The sequence below is a fragment of the Dermacentor silvarum genome, chromosome 1 (genome assembly GCF_013339745.2).
Source record: "Dermacentor silvarum isolate Dsil-2018 chromosome 1, BIME_Dsil_1.4, whole genome shotgun sequence".
NCBI lineage: Eukaryota > Metazoa > Arthropoda > Arachnida > Ixodida > Ixodidae > Dermacentor > Dermacentor silvarum.
This window is the reverse complement of record NC_051154.1, coordinates 49,877,035-49,897,183: the sequence shown is the minus strand read 5'-3', so window position 1 is coordinate 49,897,183 and position 20,149 is coordinate 49,877,035. Positions and strand designations below refer to the sequence as shown.

General features: G+C 43.8%; 1 protein-coding gene across 1 annotated transcript in view; it reads right to left on the bottom strand.

Annotated features, from left to right (window-relative positions):
* Positions 1–5,656: 5,656 nt before the first annotated feature.
* Positions 5,657–20,149, bottom strand: part of LOC119462563 (MPN domain-containing protein-like) — a 57,120-nt gene continuing 42,627 nt past the window's right edge. Inside the window, exon 14 of the mRNA XM_037723904.2 lies at positions 5,657–11,572. Within this exon, the coding sequence (XP_037579832.1) occupies positions 11,363–11,572 (210 nt within the window). The 3' untranslated portion in view covers positions 5,657–11,362. The remainder of the gene's footprint in view (positions 11,573–20,149) is intronic.

The window sequence follows — 20,149 nt, the reverse complement described above, 5'->3', positions numbered from 1 at the left end:
AATGTGCCATTATCTTGACCGATTGCCACTAATAGCATCCAAACAATCATGTGACGGTGCATTAGAATTGCGAGACTGACATCGTACACTCGAGGGCCCAGCCGTGAGCGCTTGCAATCTTGACGATCACAATGTGTCATAGGCATATTTGGAGAAGTGGGGGCAAGGGTTGCACTTGCCGCCCCATGGTCAAAAGCACGCAACCGCATGTAAACAAAGTGTCATCGGGGCACCGATGTGACCACATGGCCGAGGTAATCCAGTCTATACGCTGTATTAAGGCTCTCTATAAAAGCGGAACGTCGACACATTTGCATTGTATGACATTTGATGAGAAAAGTGCATGAGCTCATGCATTAGTAAAATGCCTCGTATAAATCTGCCTGCTTTAGAAACTGCCGACACCGAACAGGCACGGGAAGCGGCAGCAGGGTAAGGAGTCCTACCGCTTGCTGTACGAATGAACAAAACCAAATTCGCATATGCAACCCGTCACAACTTTATGCCCTACTTATTTGGCTGTCGTGCATTGACATTTGATTTGACCACCACCGGCGGCCACCAGGTTAATTCTGGATCTCCTCATATGGGGAAAACCTGGAGCATATAGGGACTTGACGATCGCGATCGTCAAATGCGTGTGCATAAAGCGGTCGACTTTCTTGTTGTGTTGACACACTAAACGGATTGGGTAGCACGTAGCATTAATAAATATTGAACAGCATAATGAAAACACCATGACGAAATGCGCCAAGTAAAACTACGCAGCCAGGAAGAAACCACACGAATGTAGCTACTTATGTGGCTAATCTGGGGACTTTCTGGTGCACAGAGTACCTGTCGGGTTTTGGGTGTGGCTTTGGTGTCTGTGGTGAACAGAATGCTGGGCTTTATCTGCGATTTGCAGCTTCTGCATGGAAATCTCACTGCTGACTGGGAATAGTAAACAATCTGTAGAGCATAGAGAGCGTGCTTGCATTATTGGAGGCGGGGCTCACACATTCTATAGATAAGGATTCGTGGCATTGGATGCGTAGTGGTTGCTTCCCTTGTATTCATGGCATCTTGCGTAGTGTGCTCACGGTGCAATGGTTGGCCGTCATGCATCATTGTGGACGTATGTGAAAGATAACGTTTAGTTACAAACTCGTGAACATTGACAATCCTGCGCTGTGTTGCACCTACCGGTCACATTTGTGCTTGGACACACCTGTCTCCGTGTAGGCCTCGGCTCTAATAAGCCTGCAGTAAGTTGCCAGGGCCAGCAGGAATTAAGTGCTTAAAAATAACGTCGCCATGAGTGCACAGATGCTCATGCTTTTAATAATGTTGCATGATTGGCTGTTCTGAGGCAGCGTCCAAACAAGAACACTGTTTGAGTGCATAGGTAATGCTTGTGAGTTAGCATAACGCTGAAGTTGAATTAAATGATATCGCATGCAGTCTGGCTTAATGAACTGGTAGATTCGCACAAACCACTACCTCTTCGCGGCTCTTGACTTCCCTGGCCAAGAATTAACAGATCAGAAAATTTGAGGGTTTTGTATTAGTCCTACTTGTCTAAGTTTGAGGAATTTTGTTATGCTATTGCGAGAGAATTACCCTATTCAAAAATGCTTTTTAAGCTGATGCAATGTGTACAAACATTACAAACATCATTAAAATAACTGAACTGAAAGGTCATGAATTATTATTTAACTAAATGGGAAGAAACTGTCCATTTCTGCAGGTCGATTTAAAGGAGAGCAGTTGCCATGGTAGCAAACGGGAATGGGCATATCTGACCTGCCTATTCTCTTTTGCTATTCTTTTCAGACCCTGCTGAAACATTTTCTCTTTGGTGACCAAACTGACAAATTTACAAATTATATACATTCATACACATAAAAATGAAATAATGGGTTTAAATGTAGTGCACTCCACATTTAAACTCGTTTGCACTAGGTTTAAGGTAGAAATCTATGCAAAATGTGTATAAAAGTTTCAAGGCTGCTGTTTTACTATTACAGCTTCGACTGATATATCGCCATTTTCCTACAAGAATTCAGCTACTAATTGGTCTGCCCAAATTGCAGTATGAACAGCGTGCGAGAAGTCTTCAGTACAAGCTGCAGATAATTTATGTTGAGCTGTTGAAAGACGTATTCAGGGCCAGTATAATGAAACAATTCTATTTAAATAATTTTCCTTTTTGCTCTTTGTCAGTGGTCTGAGTGGCACTCTGCCCATGTTATCACAGCAATTGAAGCAAGTGAAATGAATTGTTACATTATACTGGCCCAGGTCACCATTCTATTGGCTACGATTTTTTTTAATTAAGCACTTTTTTTTTTATTTCTGAACACTTATTTTTGTCAGGTGACTATTGCATCTGTAATTTTTCCTAATATGCACAATATCTTGTCAGTGTTATGGCTTTTGTGCTAAGTTTTTTTTTTTTTTTTTGAAAGCTAAATTGCAGCATCTGAAATCAAACAAAAAATTATAGTGCTGAGGGCGGACCACCAGCCAGCATGCATTGATCATGCAACTAACTAAATGAGTCTGTTTGAGAGATGCATTGACACTGCAACAAGTTAACTAAGGGTGATGATTACTTTATGTATTAATATGCACTACAAGAAATCCTTAGTTTCACTTGTTCATCCTGGTTCAATGCTCTATTCGTTATTACACAATCAGCCAAATGTATGCCACCACTTTGAGACAACATTATGAAAGTTCAAAATTGACATCATTCTGCTATAATGTAACTTGCCTCTTTTTTATCCTGGTGCCAGCTACCCTTATGGATACCAAGCCATTTTGGGTAAAGACTGAGTTTGGGAAACTGAATCAAGATAGTTTATATTTTAGTTTGAATTGAAATTCTTGAATGTGCCTGTATTTTACAGTTCTTTTAGCTTGCAGCAAGCAATAAACTGGCCACCACTGGCCTAAGCTTTTGAAAGCCAGTGTGTTGTCAGAAAGCATGCAAGAACTGGGGTGGGGGTGGTGGTAGATAACTGGGCAGTCACCCAAAATGCTGTTTTCTGTCTACGAAAGATTTCACACCAACTGACCTCTCCCCCTTCTTGCCATGCACATCTTGGCAACCACAGAAGAAAACCCAGGCTATGCCACTGTGCGTTATTGCAGAATACTGTAACCAGACATTATGTCCTTGGTGTGTTGACTAATTTCCTTCAGACCTGGGAGTGCGCCCAACGCAGCAATCGTCTTGCAAATATAACTCCTACTCATGCCAAGTTTTCACACATTCGCAGCACAAAATGCTGCTCCAAGAGGACTGCAAGTCATGTACATGTCAAGTGTGAATAGATACAGTGTTGTGCTGTGAACATGTGAGGTGTTGTGCCTTTGTGACTGGAAATTGCCATGCGCGTTTGCTGCACCCAGGCAACCTGAGGTACACCCTCAAGCAAGGCCCCTATGTTCACCACTATATCCTCTTCAGTCTTGAATTATGATCGACTGTTGATAAACATTAGGTTCACATAATTTTATGTCAAAGTGCTGCAGACTCTATTAAGAGCAAGTCAAGGTAGTAGAATGACTTTTTCTGCATTTTATGACGAGTAACCATAACTAGAGTGATTAAGTATCTGATTATTGTGCACTCATAATGATACATTTTTTCATAAAAAAAAAAGAATTGTATCACTAGTGCAAATTACTTTCACAAGTTAATTATTGGTTGTAAGCAATACTAGAAAGAAAAAAAGGATTCTTTCGCAATTGCTACCGAAATGTCCCCCGTCACACCTTCCGTCAAAAACTGTAGTGCCTTCTCCAAAGCGATCTTCGGTAGTGATAGATTTCCGTCAGAAGTAAAATGAAGATACTTCAGGTAAGCAGAACGTTCAATTTATCATAAGCTTAATTTTTGTGGTCTATTCATTGCCACAACTGTACAGAAATGGCAAAAATAAGTTTCATCCACAAATGTGTACACCGTGACTGAAGGGGATATATATCATTTCTCCGCTGGCAATTTTGTCACTGTTCCCCTTCAAGCTTTTCAGGGGTGTCAAAGTGATTTATCCAAAGCATTCAATTTTTGTATCCATATACTAGAAACTACCATACATGTGACAAGCTTTGCATGCACATGCTGCTGCTGACATAATAGCAGCATCAAAATGCTACATTTTCTTAATAATTCAACATAACTGTGTAAAATGTAGCTCATGTGGGAAACAATTGGAGTAGATTGGTAGCCACGAAAAAATATCACTGAACAGCATATTCAGTGGCAAAATGTTGTTGGACTTGCAAGCTATAATAATTACTATTGCATTTAATCAACGTACACCAGAATTCTATGAGTCATCAACCCAAACAATGCACTTTGATTACCTTTTGTTTTGTCTGTACAGACCCACTCACTGTTGTGTAGAGCATGTGAATGGCCGGCACTGGCAAAATGAAGGCCCTGCTCAAACGTCATTTTCAGAAAGCAACTTGCCAGTGTTACACAGTTGTGTGGCCTCACGTGCATATGGGTGCGCTATTGCAAACACACCAGGTGCCATTGGGCATTGCCCGCACACCGGAGCTGGCTGACTGTGCACTCTAGACAGCTGTGAAGGGATCTGTACACTAACACAACACTCATTCACCCTGTGCTACTTCTATGGCAGTCACTTAAGGCACAATCAAAGGCCTGCAATTTTTATATTACACTCAGAATAGTTATCTCAACTTTTTGTAGAATAGTACTAATGTAACTAAGACACTTTCTCTTAAGATGTAGTGACTTACTCATCTTAAGCAATTTGGCATTGTGTTTTCACATAACTGCACAAAATTGTCAGTAGTCCATGGAAATTTCATGCCCATCTGTAGGCACACAACGTGCATCCCAATCAATAGGTGCATGTACACCCTATTGCAAAAAAGTAAAGGCCCAAAGCAGTCCAATTATAACCAACTTTCACACATGCTTGTCACATGCTTATTGTCTGGGTCTGTCCTTTTCAGTGTGTGGTAGGTTAATGGATGCTGACAAAGTGCAATAGGCTGATGGCTACTGTGGCAAACAATTTAGCTTCTGAATGTTTAGTGCTTTTAAGGGTAACCTCTCCAGGCAAGACGTGCATGAGTAAGACCCGCGTAAGGTAACATTGAACACACCTGAAGAATGAATCGAAGATATTGCAGGCTTACGACAGTCAGAAGTTTGATGGAAAGTGATAATTCAGTAACCCAAATATAATTGTAGGTTTTCTGCCGTTCCTGTGAGACTCGAACAAGCAAGTTTCTAACCTACAGCAAGTTTGTATAGACTGTTCTCAGATACTATAACAATACTATAGTATTTGCAGTTTCGTGCTTACTGAACATTCCTATAAGTTCACTGCACTATAAAACAAACTTATTTTAAATGTTCACGAGAAAGAGTAGATGCACACAATATTTATCATTGCATGATACCACAGCTCACTTGTTACTTTCATGGCAATACATGCATTGTTTCCTACAGCGTGTCGTTTAGCAAGTTTAACTTTTTTGTCTTTCCCAAAAGTCAGTTCTAGTTTGTCCACAATGTGTTTCTGCACATACACAAACAAAAATGCAAAAGGATAAGCCCACAAGTAGACAACACATTATTGTGTACTTTTTCAAGCAGTGTGAAAGACCACAATTTCCTTCCTTATGATTAAAACTGCAGTAGCCATTCTTTATTTGCCACATGCAGCATCCCAAACACACATGATGGACTGCCACCATACCTGGCGTGGCATAACGTACAGGTACTTTTGACAAAACACATTGATGTCTGCATTATATGATGACTAAGACATTTTAAAAATTTGCTGCTGCCAAGTTAAGCTCACACAAAAAACTGGCTTGAACATACACAGCAGTTAGACTTCCCATTTACTATAGGAAACCCCTTTTTTGTAAGACTTTTCTTAGCTCAATGAGTGAAAACACTACAACAGTCAAATGTGAAAAGTGAGCACAACACACTCCCTCTCATCAATGGAAAGATTGTTATGGAATGCAAATTGCAGTTGTAACTTGGATACTAGTGTGTTTTTCCAAGCTTGTGTTTAGTTGCATGAAAGTTAAATTATGGGGTTTTACGTGCCAAAACCAGTTCTGATTATGAGGCACGCCGTAGTGGGGGACTCCGGAAATTTGGACCACCTGGGGTTCTTTAACGTGCACCTAAATCTAAGTACACGGGTGTTTTCGCATTTCGCCCCCATCGAATAGTTGCATGAAAGTGAAATGAAAGTGAAATGTGACAGCAGCTGATGCATTCGAGGTACAGGATAGTCGATGTGGATGCCCCATGCAAGAAAGCATTGTCTCATGGAGTACGTAAACATTCAAACTTTGAATTCAAATCTAATAACAAGTTGCCAAACAATCCAATCTAACTTTTAAATACCTAGTTATTTATTTGCAAATAATTCAAAGTGTCAAAACAGTTCTCTTCGCCAACATAGTATCCAAGATCTGTACATCTCGGTAGTGAGTGCTATGCTGATGTTAACACATGCAAACTGTTACGGGCAACACCACAAGCTGCTTCGGGCCAACGCTGCTGATCTTAATGCGTCACTCTTTCAACGCTTTCAACATTGTCTTCTTCATCAGCGAACATTAAAAGCATTGTGTGCTCAGCCGGAGTAATTATTTACATAAACTGAGTCAGTGTTCACAGGGATCTGGCAATATCAAACGTGTGTACACTTGTAGGGCATACTGCATTACCACTGCCATGAATGGCACACAAATGCTAAATATCTGGAGGCACATGTCAGTCACCGTTGCTAAAAAACAGACATGGCAGTACCTTTGAAGGTTTGTTGAACAAGCTATATCCCATAAACATTGTCCTTCCTCAAGCTTGGTCTCCTATTTAGGTTTCATTTTAAACTGAATTTTTTAACGTTTATAAAATGAGTTTTGCATGTTAAAAATTTTAATTAAGCTCTTGCTTTTGATTTGGTTTGTTTTTAAGCTGTTGCTGCCAGTTCAGCTCCTCCATCATGCCTTGGCCTCAAGCTTAAAGGGAAACACTTTTCTAACTAATCATAAAATGGCATCACTATTAAACTATCTCCATAGGAGCAGATATTTGGGCGAGTTGGTACATATACATGACGGAAATAAACAGCGCCACTCTTATGCACACCTTAGGCAAAGAAGACACTTGCGTGTGTCTTCTTTGCCTAAGGTCAGGGTAAAGGTTGCGCTGTTTATTTCCATAATTATGTCACCACGCGAATCTCCTGCCGCAACAATTTTGCTAATCCTTCAAGCGTAGTTATCAGTCCGATGAACGGCTTTCTTTCTCCTTTCATTTCCACTAGCACGCTGGAAGCTACACACACAAAGGAGCTATGCCTCGCTGGCCCCGCCCAAAGGTTTAACATCTCGGCGGTGAGACGGCGCGTGGCGGCACCCCGCGGCCGCTGCAGTACCTGCACTACGCTTTTCATCTCGGAGGCCACACGCTACTGTTGTGTGTAGACTGCAAATATAAAATGTTTTTTCTGTCGTATGGATGTCGCAGACATGTGTTTTTCATTGGTATAACTCAAAGGAGCAATAATTGTATTGAGAATATTCTAGTGATCACGAAATCAGCCAATAGCTGTTGGTGGGTCTCACTGATTGCAATGACACTACATGACATTGCGAACGAGAGAGCGATTTTTCAGTGCTTTTGATATGAGATTGTAAATGCCCTGCTGCATGCAGTGCAATATTTAACTCGCATGTTCACAGGAGCCTCGTTGACAGATCGGCAACATTTTCTTACTATGTTCAAAAAGTGTTTCAGGGCCCCTTCAACATGAATACACAGGTCTTTTAATTTATAGGACAAATTCAATATTCTAGTTTAGTCCGATATACAATTTCACACATGCATTCTAACATTACATAATCCTATTTCAATACAAGCTGAAACTTTGCTATTCACACACTTCTAATTGTCTTTAATACTTGGCAGCTTTGTTAACACGTTCACTACGATGTAGGTCATAGGCAGGTCATGGTGGTGATTTCCCAGGACTGTGCAGCTGTACACAGGGCTTTCCTGGGGCGCTGTAATGTAAAATGATTCCAAACTGTTTTGATTCCAAACTCCTGACGTTAAATTTACGCAACCACCGACGCAAGCATCGGGCAGTGCCCGCAGCGTTGTCTGAACAACCCAATCAAACACTCTCCTCGTTTATAGGAGGTCACCTTTGTTCGCCTTCAAAACAAATAACATTGTCTACAACTCAGCGTTTTTTTTATCTAATTGGCTGACAAGAGGAGAGGAGCACGCTCTAGTGGAGAGGGTTTCGATGGGGCCGAGCCAGCACAGTGAAAATAGATAACCGCACGAAGAGGGTGGTGCCAGCTTCTCCCATTGGTCCGCTTCGCCTTACTTAGCTTGCGGTGGCTGGTCGAAAATCGCGGCGGCGTGCAACGGAAGGATAAGAATGCCGCTAAAACGGATCCTCAGCAAGGAACAGTTGGCAGAGCGATGTCGTATGCATGCCAGAAGGGCTGGATAACGTTTTACTGCCACGCAAAAAGGTTTATCATGCGCAAATAAATACATCCTCACCGGCAGGTGCGAGTAGCGAGAGCCTGAGCGATCAGCAGGCAGCCATCTTCTATTCCTTTCGGAATGGGGTAGTCTGTGGCTATTCAGAAAATTTTTTAGTTTTGTTCGGCATATTAATGCATTTTCCCCCGCGTACACGTCACTATGACATGGTGAGTTTTCGCGGTTTTGTGAGGTCGCGTGACAGACAGGCGAAGTGGGCGTAGCCAGAAAACATTGGACCAATAGCAGAGGGCTAATGGTGAAAAGGCGTCGAATCAGGAATGATTAGTATTTTTCTTTTGTGCAGTTTAATCATACATAACCAGTGTGTACACGTTATATCAGATGGGGAGCTATCGCAGTTTTCGTGACGTCGCGTGACAGACAGGCGAAGTTGGGAGTGGCCCGAAAATGTTTTGACCAATCGTGGAGGCTGATTGCAAAAATTGGAATCAAAACAGTTTGGAATCATGTTACGTTATAGCGCCCCTGTAGTGCACAAGTGACACCTTTGCTATGGAGCTTGCGAAAGCTTCAAACGAGCACGACCCACCGGTAGGTCATAACACACAAGAAATGGGAGCTCAAATGTGAACTGTGTTGCTCTTCATTGCTCCCCAGAAGGCTACACAAGTTATGCGGAAAGGGTTAACATGCTTTGTACGTCACAATTCACATAGGGAGCTTGATCATGAGGCAACAGCAGTTATGCATGGTGGGCAGAAACCCGTGTTTATTAAATAAAGGCTCATTTTCTATCTGCATATGCATACAATGTAGAATGACAGTGGTTTCAGATTTGCTCATGTATGACTTCTACAAAACATTATATGCAATCACTTCAAAATGGCTGCCCAACGCTAAACACAATACAAAAAGGCCACAATAAAGGCCAAAAGAAGAATATTGCTGACCCACAAGTGCTGCATTCCTTCAGCTTCGAGCAAGTCTAGTTTATATTGCCATATTTGCATGAATAGAATGAAATTATGAGGCTGAGAAAACACCGAGTTAATTTCACGGAGCCACTCTCTGAATACAATAGTACGAGATTTTCTTCCTTGTAATTTAACACTTCAAAATGTGGCAAGCTCGAACACTGGGTGACTTAGCTCTGTAGATGAGCCAACCTCTTAGAATCCTATGGGGTACACAGATGCACATGCATGGAAGGCATGCATGTGAGCAAAGTAGCAAGAGTGCAACAACCTGCAAATATGGCTACAACGCAAAGCAGCGCGATGGGCTGGTCTGTCGTCACTACACACATCTGCCCACAAGCACAAGTGACATGCCCCCTCAGGGTAGCACACTGTGGCCTTGAAGACATTTAGAGTGCAACGAATAACCTGTCACCACATGCTATAACGCTGTGTGGGTTGCACTGCATGAACGTGCAAACCTGCATTGCTGAACTGGCCCTGCGGGTTAGATATCACGCTATGTGAAACATCTTACCACAGCTATTGTTATATGTTCATATTGTTGTAACTGTAATATTGTATTTTTTCTGCGTTGTCAAAAGCTTGCCCTCTTCCATTACCCATCCTTGCAAACACAGTGCACTTTACTATAGAAGACCGCACTCAATCACATGCTCTGATGCATACACACCAAATGGTTTGATGATTCATGAAAGCTCTTTCCACATTATTCGCAAAGGAGAGCAAACAAACTGTCAAATATATCTTGGAAAATATGCTCAAGTGAAGGGAGCAAGTAAGCACTTTCAAGATCTGATACACATGTGTCAAGTTGTGACACACTGTAAAGCAGAATAATATACAAATTTGGTACAGATGGGCTATATACATGAAAACATGGTTAAGAGTATACTTGTAAAAATCTGTCAAGGACATAAAACATTTCTAAAATTATAAGAAACAACCTGCATGCAATTATAATGAAGCACTGGAGCAGGTAAGTAATAAAACAACACTGAAATAATGGGCTAAAAAGAGTATAGTGTATGCCTTCCATTCCAGGTACAGTGGAACTGGCATGCTCTACACACAGTGTCTCAAAAATTATACAAAAAATATTACTTCACATGCCTTGCGCAAAAAAACAAAAAAATGTAAAGATTGAAGGCCTGTAAGAGGGCCATGCTACCTGTTCTAAAGATATATATATGCAAATGATGTCATTTCTTTTAAAATTATGTACATCGAAGCAATGACGCACTACTTCACGGATGCGATTAGAAATATAATGGCTTTCAGAGAGTATTTTATATTTACACTAACCCATAGAGTTTCCAACAATAATTACTAGAGGGAACTCTGGCACTGTGATCATTCAGCCACCATGGGAATGATGGTTAGTACATGTATTTGTCCATGCATCATTCCTATGCTGGCTGAAGCACCTTGCTTGCAGCACCCATCAATGCTAGTGCCACAGTTCCCACTAGTAACTGTATGAAACTCTATGCACTAACCAGCAGAAGGCTGCTTGCTACTTGGGTGACCAGGAGCTTACGTGAGCTGCACAGCCGGACTAAAATCACACCAAACGGCGTGGCACCAGTATCATACATCATTGCAATATCAGTGATGCCACAAGTGATGCACTGCTGCTAGAGTAGTCACACAGTTAGGTTTCATCAGCACCCTCCTCACAATAAACATAAAAATGCCCGCCCCAGGGCATTACAGGGCTCCACTGCAAGAAGCCAAATGTGCAATACAGGCTAAAATTATAAATCTCTGATTAGGGGTAGAACCTTCACAAGGTGGCAGCACACTGCAACAAGTGCCACTCACATGGTCCAAAGGCTGCGAGCACATAGTGTCACTACACTGGCATGATGAGACCCTTCACAAATTCCCAGAAGTGATCAACGGCTTGCCCTTGTGTGTCGCCACTTGTGACCTGCAGATCACGCGGAAGCTTGGATGTCAGTGAGCGTTTCAGTTTCTCCCAGTAGCTGATGTTGTGAGGCTCGAAGTCCTTGCAAAAGTTGAGCGCATCTGGTGACCCACGGTAGTACTCGGACAGCAGACGCTGCGAAAAAGGGTGAAGAATTTACTGGTAAAGATAGGAAAACAAAATATTCTGTTGCACTGCACAGTATTGAGGCCAGTACCACTCCAAATTCACACATATGGGTGGGGTGTAATGCTTTTTCTTTTGCACTTCCCCAAGGACCAATTCTGTGAACTTATGCAATTAGACAGCAATTTTATTTAGAGCATTGTCACATTAACAGATTTATTAGGATATTCAAGTTTTTCCACCCAGAAGACACTTCCAGCACCTCCAGATTTGAAAGCCTTAAGCAGAGCACTATGTGTCAGATTTCTTGTTAAACAATGCTGCCAGAAAATAGCATGGCATTCTTGTTTGTCCTAAACCTGGCACGATCTCCTTATCAATCATGAACACGCTAAATGCTATGGCTTGTTTGTTCCAGGTGTCTCATTGCCCGACTACATATTACGTTTTAGGGTGTGTGTGAATTGGCAGGAACAGTGGCCATCAGTTGCCCGCAGAATACCACCACATTTGTAGCTTGACCCCTTCTCTGCTATGGAGGAGCTAGGCTCGTCCACACATTTCTAGTAAAAATGGCCAAGGAAGAGCTCAACTTGTCAACTATGCTTTTTATTTTCTTGCAATTTACATTTTCTTATTGATAATACTTTCAATTTTCTTGTATAAGGCTGTTAAGCTTCACTTTCGCAATAAATGGTTGAGATTTTATGTAAATAAACACTTAAATTTTGTTTGCATTGTTTTTCATTAAGAATTCTGCATTTTAGAAATGGTTAGAATTCAGGATAATAGTGTGGCACAGAAGGGGTTAACTTCACGTGGACTCTCGTTTTAAGCAAGAAGCTCTTTGAGGCATGTACTTGTTCTTGGTTCCTACTGGTGTAAGCCGCAACAAATGAAGGCAGTTTGAAGGCACACACACACACACACACACACACACACACACACACACACACACACACACACACACACACACACACACACACACACACACACACACACACACGCATACACGCGCACGCACGCACGCACGCGCACACACACACACGCACGCACTCACGCACACACAAATGCTAATAACACATGCTTAGTACATGTAACAGAATTGGATTCATCAGAATAATGTTTTACTGACTTACTTAAGCGGTATACTACATCAATTGATGTATTTGTCCTATGGGCACCATGCCTGTTGTTCCACAGCATTGAGAAAAGCAATTTCTTTGCACAACAACAAAACACAGGCAGGGATAACAAAAGTTTGACCTTTTGTGATTATAGATTTTGCACCCTATTACTGCTGATGTACAGTGCTCAGCGATTCAAATGCGATAATCAGCCCACATGGCGACCGGCGCATTTTTGCGCCACTGGTGGGCACTGGGGACACCAAGCTGATGCATTGCGGTATTAGCGGCGTCCTCTTGTGAGTGATGTCACGGCCAGGACGCTGCTCTATCCGGCTTGTTCAACTTCCATGCGTGCTCTTTCGCTTTGTGCATGCTTTGGGTATTAGGTGCGCCAACTGTACTTCTCGAAAGATGTTTCAGCTGCTTTCAGCTGTCACGCCTAAACTGCAGTTTCGTTTTTGAAACCGCATGAATCGTGAAAATTTGCAGCTTAAATATTGCAAGATATGTAGAGTTGAAAGGGTGGCGCACCTCTGCATTTTGCAATGCAGAGGTGCGCCATGTCTGTCCATAATTTTTGCGTAATAAGAATGTCTGCAAATTCAGCATGCAAAATTTTGCATGATGATTCACTCAAAACGTCAACATTCCCTTGGCACTTAGTTATGGTAGACATTGCATTCTACATGCAACAACAATTTCGGTGTATTTGGTGTCACAATTATAAATCCCTATGTTAGAAGGATACTGCATCCAAAACTTTTATCAAGATTATTATTGCTCTGGTGAGTTCTAGTCAAATGTGGGCACTGTAACAATGCATAATAGGAAAAGTTAGGCATGCATTTTGTACGAAAAAATTTACTACTACATTTACCATTCTTCGTAACAGGCCCCCCCCCCCCCCTTTAAAAGCATTGTTCATGGCTGTTAACACGACTGCGCATCATGTTTAGTATATACTTCATGAATACCATAATAACAATCACCTGAAAGAAAAGTTCTGAGATTAAGATCGAGAGCCAAGCCATTACAAGCAATGGAATATTTCATAGTGGCCTGCATCAGCCTTTATGGACAATATGGCACATCCCTCCTGCAACGGAAGCAACTGACTGTTGCTATGGCAAGGCACGCATTGTTTTCGAAACCCATCCGTTCACCACAACTTTGAATCGAAATCACGAAGCAGTTCTTTACAGTGCCAACTGCAATGTTTTCAGTATACTTGGGGCACTAGAGCGCAGCTTAAGCTGCCTTGAAGAGGGAAATTCATGTACCTTCTGATCACAATGTCTCGAACCTCTGTGGTTTAATTACACAAACTGTGAACTATTCGCTATGCAGGTCTATAAAACACCACCTCATATACTCGCCTCATAAAGAAGTCACCACAAGCCTCATATACAGTAAATGCTCGTTAATTCACAACTCGTTAATTTGAAATTTTAGATAATTCGAAGTAGCCGCCGCCGCCAGTCCAACAATGTATTGAGAGCAATATGTAACGCATCCCGCTAATTCACACTGAAATCTGCGCCAGCACCGATAATTCGAACTCCGCACCATCGTGGATGGGGAGAGTGCTGGTGGGCGAGAGCACGATGGCCACGCTCATGTCGCTGCACGGGCCACTCTATAACGCACCTGCACACACTAAAACGCGCCCGCGCCGCTTCGCCGACAGCCTTAGACAGCCGTTCAAAGTGGTGCACGGGTCGGGCATCGTTCTGCGCATGCTCCGAATCGAGCAGCCGACGACGCAGCGCAAGCGCCGTAGCGTGACTGGCCACAAGTGACGCTGTGGCGACTTTATAGTCCAACGTTTTTGGCGCACGTCACTTGTGGCCAGCTACGCTACGCCCTTGTGCTGTGCTGTCGCCTGCTCTCTTCGGAGCATGCGTAGAATGATCCCCGACCCACGCACCGCTTTGAACGGCTGTCTGCGACCGTCGGCGAAGCAGCGAGGGCATGTTTTGATTCATGCAATGCATTGTGGGTGAGTGCAGTCGACGCGACGAACGCGCGCATGGAGCAAGAGCCATGTCGACGTAGGACACGTCGGACCATGTTGGCCGCTTCCCGTTAAATTGGCTGTGCCATTGCGTCGAACTATAGATGCCAATGTTTGTGCCAACGTGACGTAGCACATGCACACGCGCTTACGCTACGTCGGACTATATACGTGCCTTAACCAAGCGAGTTTTTATCTGACTTTCATTAGTTCAAATTTTGTACAATTCGAATTTTTGTTGCATCCCTGCTGAATTCGAATTAACGAGCTTTTACTGTAAATTCACTTGATTTTTTACTTCCTCTGGTGAATAACATCTTCAATGTGCACCATACTATTAATGAATAAGGCTTCGGCTTCTTGCTGGATGCAGCCACACTGTCTAAAAGGCATATTTCGACAAAATTATGGGACAAGCAGCTGTGTAAGTTTTGCCAAAGATATCCGTCATAACAGTTTAAGCAACAAGCACCTGTAAATGGCAGAACTGAATTGATCGTGTAGCACTGAAAACAACATAAATATTGGTCCTTGCGTTTTTGTGTGCTGCAAGCAGCTGAAAGCCTCCATTAGCTTTACTTCAAATTACCACCACTTACAATAAAAATAAATAAATTCTGGTGTTTTAAGTGCCAAAACCACAATCCGATTATGAGGCACACGGTAGCGGGGGAATCCGCATATATTTTGACGATTTGGGGTTCTTTAACGTGCCCCCAAAGCATGAGACACGAGCGTTTTTGCATTTTGCCCCTATCGAAATGCGGCCGCTGCGGCTGGGATTTGATCCCGCGACCTTGTGCTTAGCAGCGCAACACCATGGCCTCTAAGGCACTGCGGCGGGTACCATTTACAATTAACTGGCAAAGAACGCCCTAATTTTGAGAAGCAGTTCAAAAAGCAAGCGGCATCCGCAGAATCTAGACGGCAGTGTTTATTGAGTCCTCATGCTGCTGCCGAATGTTTGTATGAAGAAATAAAAAAATTCTATATTTTACTATGACCTACTCATTGAGAGCAAACAAGTTTCAGCGGCTTAAAATCAAAGTAAATGTTGTAGAAGTCATATATAGCCAGCGTTTGTTACATGGTTGTTGCACTACGGCAAGTATGGTTGCTTAGCCGGATAGTTCTAACCCATGTTTTCGCATTTATGCTTTTATTATCCACATGAGCTACTGCTGCGGAGTGTAGAGCCATGCATGAAAAACCTGCACCGTGCTGGACTGAGCTCAGTCGGCCGGCATTGTACCGCTGCCTTTGAGAAATATAGTGTTGTCAAGGAATTGACTTTTTTGAATAAATTTCTATGATCGATGACATCGTAAAAATCAATTTTGAGAAGACCGACATAAATGTACTAGCATAGGGAACGAGAGTAAACAAATGGAAGCGATGCACAAGGCACTCGGACACCACCCATAGTGGCAGATGACAGGCTTAAGTCCTCGCCCTGAGGTCATGCGAGTGGCACTAGCAGGAGGTCGTTCTCGGGGCTAATACAATGAGAAGCGAGGACCTTTGCGACGCATTGTGACCCCCCCCCCCTTCTTCAGCGCTTACTCATGGCACAAAAAGTGCTAGCCACCATGCGGGCACGTTTGAATTGCGGAACACTATACATACAACCCTGGAGGACCAGGAGGCAAACAACCAGGAGGCAAACAATGGCAAAAGCTGTAAACACATTAAAGCTCTGCTAACGTCAGAAATTCTTTTTTTTCCCCCACAAAACATGATAAAACTGCTTCATTTTTTGAAAACAATACCTATGTGCAAAGCCCCACAATTTTGCAGACTGATATCTCGACACTGGTGCTAGCTCTGTCATACTAAATGAACAAGCTTTAAGTACACAATGGCTTCCTCAATTATACGATACTCCATGAAGCAATCAATAAAAAATTAATTTCTGAAACATTGTAATCAAGCTAGCTTTTTACCTGCCACCCACTTGCACACTTCTAAATTGCTGAGAACCAAGCTGCAGGAAATGATGCATGCAACTCCTGCAACTGTGTCTAACTTAAAAAAAATTAATTCTGGGCTTTCACGTGCCAAGACCACGATTTGATTATGAGGCATGCTTCCAACACTCGAGCTTCCAACACTGAAGCGGAATCTCGATGATACGAATCTCACGGGGTCCACGAAAAAAATTCGTATTAGCTGAAATTCGTATCATCAGAGTCCTTCCATTTTTTTCTAGTCACGAAACTCCGCCGTCACGCTATGGGAGAGGTTCATACGCTGCCCAAGGCTGCCGCGACGCGGCGCCACTGCGCACCGGAGGGCATCGTTCGCGTACCGAAACGCTTGCGCTGTGCGAGGCGAGCTGAGTGATCGGGTGCGTTCTGTGCATGTGCTGCGCTTTTTTTCGAGTGCTGGACTGTTTAGTTGAAGTCGACCATGATAAGAATATCAAGACCGGTGATTACAACATTTTAACATCCCGTAAATAGTGGCGCATTAAGAACACAAAATACCTAGTCTCATCGTTTCTGAGTCGAAACCACGAGCAGCTTGAATAATTGCTGGGCTTACTGACGCTTCTAAAGGACTGCTTGCTAAGGCAATTGCCTAATTACAATACAGATAGTTTCAACTGTGCAGGTCCTAACACTTCACGTTCGCCTTAATCCGGCCGGCCGGCCGTTGCTAAAAGCCGCACCGAAGACATTTAGTACTGAATTTTGTCTTGCATTTATCCTACCTAAATCTCATTCAGAAATGGCATCGTTTTGCAGAGAAATCTGAAGTGCACGGAGCAGCTCAATTTCCTTTTCATTGTCATTAAGTATTCTACAGAAGCAGCTTTTTGCAATAACAATTTCATACTTTTGATCTCCGGATAAGATACTGCCCACAGTTTAACAGAAAGTGAACAGCTGTGCTCGGTGAACAATCTGGCGCTATGCGCAACGGAGAGTTGGCGCTTACTTACGGGTGAGCGGGGGTGCAACAGCCCACATGTTTGCATCTGGTGTTAAGTGGGACCACTGGCGCTTTGTGCGAATGCGCGGTGTCTAATTTCAGGCAAATATTAAACAGCGGAGCCTACCGAAGTGTTGAGGCGAACGGCGATGACAAAGAAATATGGACCGAGACCGCCCAGCCGTGCACAGCGGACGCATTTCGACGGGGGCGAAATGCAGAACACCCGTTTATTTACATTTAGGTCCATTTTAAAGGATCCCAGGTGGTCAAAATTAATCCTCAGTCCCTCACTACGGCGTGCCTCATAATCGTATCGCGGTTCTGGCTCAAAATCCCAGAATATTTTTTTTTCTTTGGTCCGAGACCGCCGCAAGTTCCATGTTATGAGCGTTTTTTTTTTTTTTCGTCCCGGGCGCTCATATCATGGCAGAAGACGCAATGAGGCAGTTATTTAAGCATGTGGAATGTTAAAAATAGTTACGTGAAAGTAAACCGACGGTTGTGGAAGTTGAGAAAGCTAGAATACCGAGGCTGCCCCACACACAACCACAGCGGTAGCGGCGTTCGCATGCCCTCCCATACACGCTTGCGCCTCTAGCGGCGGGCGCTGGCTCTATATGAAACTGAGGCGGCAGTTTCGTGACCAGAAAAGCATGGAAGGACTCTGGTATCATCAAAACACAATAAAGCTAGCTAAATTAAAGAGTCGAGAGGTGAACTCACTCAGGCACACGTACGTAAAAAGAATTTACAGTATAGACCACTTATAACGTAACCGTCTATAGTGCAGAACTGGCTACAACGCGGCCTTTTCCGACTCCCGTTTACCCTCACATAGAACTCCATGCATACGCTTACCGCTTACAGTGCAGCCGCGTGAGACGAAATTGCGGTTTCCGTGGGAAAATCTCGCCGACAAGGGCGGTAGCGAGCACGAGGTGCGCCCACTAATGGGAGAGGAGATCAACGAGGGCGATGCGGAGGAGGAGCATGAGACGTGGAGCACGAGTCCAAGGGCGATAAAGTCGTCACCACCGCGCACCGTATGTGCGAGTGAAAGCGCGCGGGGGGCGCGCGCCTTCACGGACAGCGAACGCACAGCGGAGAGCAAACGTGACTTCCGTGGCGCGAAAGGCCGTGGGGGTATGAGAGGGAGGGGGGTGGGGGGGGGGGACGCTGTGCCTGCGGCGCCACATGCGTATCTTGCAACCGAGCGCAAGAGTAACTGGCGACGCAATCTCCCCACGCGAAAGGAGCAAAGCGGGAAGGTAGCACGGGAGGGAGGGAGGGAGTGGTGGGGGGGCTCCTACTCTGCCAACAAATGCGTTTTTGTACTTTGCGCCTGTGCCGGCTGTCGATGTTGTCACGCGCACCGTCTTGAAAGCGATCTCCACACGGCTCTGACCTTTGTATGTGCTGTGCTTACGCCGCTCAGTTTTCGTTGAAGTGATAGACCGCACGAACCTTCGCTTGCTGCGGCGGCTGCGCGTGGGGAAGCGCGGCCGCCGCAGCGAGCGAAGCGACCAAAAGAAAAGCACAAAAGCAACAAAAGCGCCACCGCTTCAAACTCTTCGCGCCCAGTCGCGGCTTCCGCGCTGTCCGGTGCCGCGTCCGCGCCTCCGCACCAAAAGAGAAAGGGAAAACGCGCGTGACTGCGCGCTGTTCTCTTTCGCAGCCGTCGGTGGGGCGGCGTTTATTCGTATCAACCGACGCGGGTCGAAAATCGATTCGTAACAACCGTTCTCTAGCACGTTGCAAAGTAATGGGGCTCGGCCCATTATGGGGCTTCAGAAAAATTCGTATCATCCGGAAATTCGTATTAGCCGTGATCGTATCATCGAGATTCCACTGTATATGCACAACTTTGGTGGAGAGCCAGCTGTGCAGCTGAAGCTGCTGATTAGGTCACAAACATATATTGCTTGACATGATCCCATGAGTAAATTAAAGGTAACTTAGTTAATGAGTATAAGCTACCTTCACACAGAAATTACAGTTAAGCCTCGATTAACGAAGTCAGTAAAGATTTGTTTTGTTGTATCTAAATTTTGTTGTATTGAAATTGGACTTTTTATGCAAATAAGTACAGTGGATACCAAGAGAAGAGAAGCGATGTCACATAATCTGTGCCAAAATGGCAGTTGCTGTTGGTGGGAGGGGCTTAGAGGGAGCAATTGCAAATTGAAATTTTAAGCTAAAATGTGTGCTGAGAGCCCAGTGTGTATAACCGTATTAGCCCCTCTTCTCAGTTACATTGATGAACTTAGAATAGTTGGATGATCCTGTCATGGCCCTTTTAATAAAGATACCCTAATAAGGCTTATGCCACATGTAGTCGTAATGCGAGCTTATGAATGTAAGAGATGTCTTTGAAGTGACTGACTCTTCCTCTGTGCTCCCACATACAGCAACTTACGCCTTGCCTGCCATGTCTGTGCAGGCCCTCAGAGAGATGCGACAGTGTCTCAGAGCCCATGATGGCAGTAAATCTTCGCCATTTTGTTT